Genomic DNA, 5837 nt, shown 5'->3' on the forward strand with positions numbered 1-5837 from the left:
AAAGCCTTGCTGACCGTAGTCATCGCACTTCTCGTCTTGAGACGGAAATCATCACCAATAAATATTGCTCGAACTTTTAGCCTTCGTCATCTCTTGCATCAGGTCCGTTCATTCCCGCTGACGAAGCTTCACAACGAATTTTTTTTCGGAAGTGCGATTGGCGATGAGGATCATAAAACTCGGCACAGCTCCCAGACCTGATTTTATATCAACAGACTTTGATGAAAGGTGACCGAGAGGACTTTCAAAGCGTCAGAAATGCTTGTTGAGCGTTTTATGCAAGACGTTCACCAAGGTCATCTCCATGCGCATATCAAGGATGCTGGATAAAGCCGAATCTCAGAAACAAGCTGCATTTCATCAGGGCTTCAGCTGCGTTAACTACCTCCAGACTGTGTCGAGGGGCATAAAAGTTTGCCGTAAATATCGCCTACCATTATTGTAACCTTCGTCGGCTATAAGAAACCCTTCGAAACAACAGTAACGAAAGCAATACTATCAGCGCTGACCGATCAACATCGTGCGGACGTTAGCTGACTGCTATGATTGTCACACCACTACGATACAGCTTTTTCGTCGTCCTCTCACCAAACCTCTTGGCAAGGAAACACGACAAAGCGATACTACATTCAGAAGCTATTCACGTCTGCATCTATGGATAACAAAATCAGTTGCTTGGGATGAAAAGTGATGGAAAATTCCTCTCGAGCGTTCGTTTCATTGTGACATCGTTTTCTTTTCGAGAAGTATCAGTGAAGCAGAGACAATGCTCAGGGAATGAAAAGAAGTAAAGAGAATAGAACTTACACAGACACATCTCAAGAAGAAAGTCCACTGCAGGGATGGTGGAATAGGACTTGAAAGCTCCAAAACAGTGGAAACTTCATCTTACGTCCAGTGAATACTCTGAAGGACGTGCCGGATGAACTCAATAGAAGGATGAGAGCAATGTGGGCAACATTCGTAGCTGTCAGAGAAGTTACGAACTAGCTGATGGACGAAGTGCTCCGTACCCATCTATTCGTGTCGAATGTTTTTCTAGCGCTCTCTTACGCTGCAGGGATTATGGGCAGACACAGCTGCCACCGTTGCTCACACAGCCCTTCAAAGATGTCCTCTGAACTTCAGACGGCGCACACATGTAGCTAGTCTTCCCAGCTCCGAAATAAGAGAAATGCCTTGTCTTCGCGATCCAACAGAATGTATCGGAAGCAAAGCACAGTTGAGGCAGTCTCATTGGGATAAGAATCGACGATAGATGGACTAAAAGAACGCTAGAGTGGATCCCAAGAGATCCTAAACGCCCTCGAGGGAGACCGCCAACGAGATGGGTGACGTGTTTGCTACACGGGTGGACCAGCTGAGAGTTCAGCTCGATACGAGACAACGACCTCGTCAACGTTACTCAACCCTGAACACCTTCGCTGAAGGCCTCCAAGATAGGATTATGTGTTCGCCCTACGGATGAACCAGCTGGGTACGGTTGAAGGACCTCTTCAACGTCACCCAGAAAACTTGCGGACAGCTTTGATGACGATGGCGAGGGCAACGAACGACTGGAAATGATGTTGGAGCCCGCACATTCAGCGAATAGACGGGCCGATTATTCCGATCTAGAATACCTTTCTCTATCAGCCATTTCTAAAGCTGAAAGCTAAAGTTAAAGCTCTAAACAAAATCCATTAAAGTATACGACTAAGTCTCCGTAGAATACAGAAAAATAGTTCTGGATTTCTTCCAGATGATGACTCTAGAGATTATTGTATACGGTGGAACCTGTGCACGGGGCGTCTACTCATTTTCTTTCTAAATAACATGAGATCTATCCAAAAAATGGCATTTACCTCCTAAAACATGGTATAAGTTGAGAAACCAACGATTGCTCATGAGACAGCGTACCATCAGCTGCACACAGGAAAACCAGTATGAAGGACAAGAAATTTGATAAATTGGATTTGTTCACACACTAATCATTGCGCTCTTATTACAAGAATGACAGATTGTTGGTTTCCTTCCTCAAAAACTGAAGAACTGTAATGTTAAAGGAAGGATGGGGCCGCGTATACAAGTTTTAAGCTGCACGTGATGGTTCCGCACTGAACACAATCAGGCACCCGAGTATATGCCTGTGGTGCGTGCGAGCTACTTAACTTGTACTGTTATACGGCGCAACTTTTTCAAATATTGCAAAATGCGGTCGCACCGTCGCTCGCTCGATCGCTCGGTCGCTAGAATCTATAATATATTCTGATAGGTCGAATGAATAGAGAAACATGGAATCTCTGGCTACACGCATATTTTTCTTGCCTGAACTGACGGTCGCTGTCGAGGAAACTCTAACAGGCCGCTCTGCCTAGACTACCACGATAACTACTGGTGGTATTTGTTGCGTTGCAGGAAACGCGCATCATAGGATTTCGAAATCAGCATCGAAAACGACGCCATGTACTGAGGTGATGTTGATGATAGGAAAGGAGGTTGTGTGGTAGTTGTGAAAAACGACTAGGATAAACCGGCTTCAGGAGTTATACTCAACATCGTTAAGAGGCGCTTTTGTGCGACTGCGGGATCACCATGGTACAAACTCTGGATCGTGAGTGACGACTACCTACATTGACCACTGAATACTACCGCGAGGCAGGGTCGGGCGTGGCGACGGGACTCGAGCCTCTCGATTACGAATTCCCCATCCATCCTTCTTCTTCTCCTCCTTCTCCTACGTTCCTGCCGCAGTTCTCAGTTGCTACCAATTCAATATATTCAAAATTTCATGTGTTTCGAAAAAGGAAGAATGAAAATTAGCCGTCGAAGAAATGGCAATTAAGAAGATTGGTAGTTGACAGAAACGAAGAAACACTAAGTAGTAGAACCAATTTTGCTCAAATGTTGAAATATTTATATTGAACTATCCTCATCTTTATTCTTTTTTTCTTCTCGAATCTATTAAATGTCTTTTAATACTGATTAAAGGACATGATACGACGAAAAAATGGAAGAGACAGGTGCATAGGGAACTAAAGAAGAACGACAAAAAACCCCCAAAATATCAACATTTTGTTCTTACAATGTGACAATGGGACGACGCAGCCTCGACACCCGCTGAATCAAAGTTTTGCAAGAGTAAGAAACTTGAAATCGCTTCTAAAAGTTGAAAAATTTAATATTACGTAGTGTTCAGCAGTTCAAAAATGGACTTAAAGGCATCACCCCACGAATCTGAGGTGGTACGGATTTCAGGTGGAGTATTTGTACACGGGATCGTAAATTGTGGAGAGGTGGGTGATTCCGTACATTTTTTGGCAATTGGCATAAGAAACGGCCCGGAAGATGCGGCGCGTGCGCACGGCTGGTGCGGTCCAATCGAACTCGTTGTAGAAAATAGCGCGCCGGAACGCTCGAAGCCCTGTCTTCCGGGTCGTTTTTTACGGCAAATAGGAAGAAATGGACGGAATCACTCTTCTTTCCGTAATCTACGATCCCGTACACGAATACTCCACTTGAAATCCTTACCACTTCAGATTCGTGGGGTGATGTCTTTATTGGCGCTTAATGACCATGAAAGCTCAGATTCTGTGCACCATAACTTCGTGATAAGAGCACCGAAAGAAGTACACTAGGCAGTTTTTTAGAGAAGGTCTGCCTTACAAAACAAGCATCGCTGTTTTCCCACCTCTTAGTCTTTTTGGAATTTTGATGGAACAAAGATGGGAAAGATGGCATTTTGTCCCTTCAGAAATTTATTGAAACGTCGAGGCTCTAGAAATCATGATGCAACAGCTGATAGAGAAAATCCTCGGCTACAACATGCTGGAAGATGGTTTGCTTCCCTCTAAGTTACTCTGAGTTGTCGAATTTTATTCAAGATCGCACATTTTTCAGCGCGCAAGCAAAAATTGGGATTTTGGCAAGTTCTCCCTTTCCAGAAAAAAATCACCCATTTTTTGGATGAAGGGACAGGGAAAGTCCGAAGTGCAGTTTCTTCCTTTCCATACGGTCTGATTCTCTCAAAATTTAGATGGGAAAAGTCCAAAAGAAGTCGAAAAACTTCAACTTTTGTCCCATCAAAATTCCTAGAATAAAAGGGGAAAACAGCGTTGTGACTGTCGTATTGATTTTTAATGAGCTGCACACGAGGTTCTTAAAACTTTTTATTCGCTAACACTTCTGCAAGATCGCCTTCTTCAGCGCCTGAAATAGTTCATTCAATTTTGTTTGTACGATACGATCTGTACGACATCGAAGTGTATTATTTCTCCCACAGGTAGACCAGGAGACTGCTTGAGGTCCAGGGTAATCTACCTGATTTCTTGCACAAGCTGTAGCGACGAGTATGTTGATGAAACAGCACGACCGCTATATGTCCGCATCAAAGAGCACGTGAATGGAAAGAAGAGGTTACGAGAGTGGACTCTTTTAGGTGCCCATAGAACACATAAACACGACGGAGCCAATTTTGAAATCAGGGTACAAAACTCCAAACAAGATCTATCGTTGGCTCGAAAATCGGAAAAATCGAAAAAAAAAAGAAAAAGACAAGGGTAAATGTCTCTCGATAACGCCGGAATCACAGCCGATTTGTCGCAAGGCTACGTGGGGCGTCCCCAGGTGGCGGATAGGGCGCTGATAGCGGACCAAAAACGACCTTGTGCTTGCCCAGAGACGCAGGTGGATTCAGGATGGACTCCCTGTTTCTGCTGAGGCAGGACTGACTCATGACATCCTTGTATCCCGCACGTCGGTCAGGCCAAAAGCCTGCAATCAAGTGACTGGGAGGTGCAAAGGAGGCGGTTTGGAGTCGCCTCCAACAAATAAGCTCCACATGTCCACTCAGGGAGAACGGAAGTTCTCCCAGAAACTCATGGGGCTAGAGGCTTGCAACCTGCCCATGGGTTTTAAAATTTTACGCAAAACACAGTAATAGAAAAGAGTCTCCTGATTCCAGAGGAAAGCCTGGCACGGTAGCGCCAGGTGGGACGCGGTTGCAGGAGTCATGTAGGCTACCGAAACGGAAAAGGACTAGGATGGCGATCTGTACTTATAACGCACGTACGCTTGCATCGGAAGCGGCCATCGAAGATCTGATGATGCAAGCCAAGAAGATCAAGTACGACGTCATCGGACTGACCGAGACGAGACGACGTCACGCTCTCAACGCCGTGTATGAGACTGGAGAAGAACTGCTCTTAGGAACATGCGACAGTAGAGGTGTTGGTGGAGTTGGCGTCCTCGTCAACACGAGAGAACATCTTACGACCCGAATCGGACGTCTGCGGATGAGAAGATGTGGTCCAACACCAGCTTTGACTATCTTCGTCGCTTACGCTCCAACATCAAGCTACGAAGAAGAAGAAGTCGAAGCTTTCTTTATGGACCTGGAGAAGTTCTACCAAGAAGATCATGCCTCCTACAAAGTCATAATTGGCGATTTCAACGCCAAAGTTGGCCCAAGAAGAACGCCTGAGAAACTTCACATTGCGACGCACGTCCTACAATGGAATGAACAGGGGGAGAGGCTCTCCGAGTTCATCATGACGACTAAGACCATCCATGGGAACTCACAATTTCAGAAGCCCTCCTCTCTACGCTGGACGTGGGAGTCACCCGGTGGAGGGTACCGTAATGAAATAGACCACATCATCGTCAATAAAAGGTTCTGCCTGACGGATGTCGCTGTTGTACCAAAGTTCTATACGGGATCGGACCATCTCCTCCTCCGAGGAAAATTTTCCTTTACAAGGAGAGCAGAGAAAGCCGCCAAGTTCTGAGAGAGAAATCCCAGGACTACCATCAACTGGGATCTCTTCGCTACGCTAGCCGGCTTTTGGGAAGATTCCGCA

General features: G+C 45.5%; 1 protein-coding gene across 1 annotated transcript; it reads left to right on the forward strand.

Moving 5' to 3' along the window:
- Positions 1-5021: 5021 nt before the first annotated feature.
- Positions 5022-5765, forward strand: RB195_022592 (uncharacterized protein; the record flags this gene model as incomplete). Its single annotated transcript, XM_064209764.1, has 1 exon — positions 5022-5765. One exon carries the CDS (start codon positions 5022-5024, stop codon positions 5763-5765), a length of 744 nt encoding a protein of 247 aa, XP_064065645.1.
- Between the last annotated feature and the right edge of the window lie 72 nt (positions 5766-5837).

The sequence above is a fragment of the Necator americanus genome, chromosome X (assembly GCF_031761385.1).
Source record: "Necator americanus strain Aroian chromosome X, whole genome shotgun sequence".
Lineage (NCBI taxonomy): Eukaryota > Metazoa > Nematoda > Chromadorea > Rhabditida > Ancylostomatidae > Necator > Necator americanus.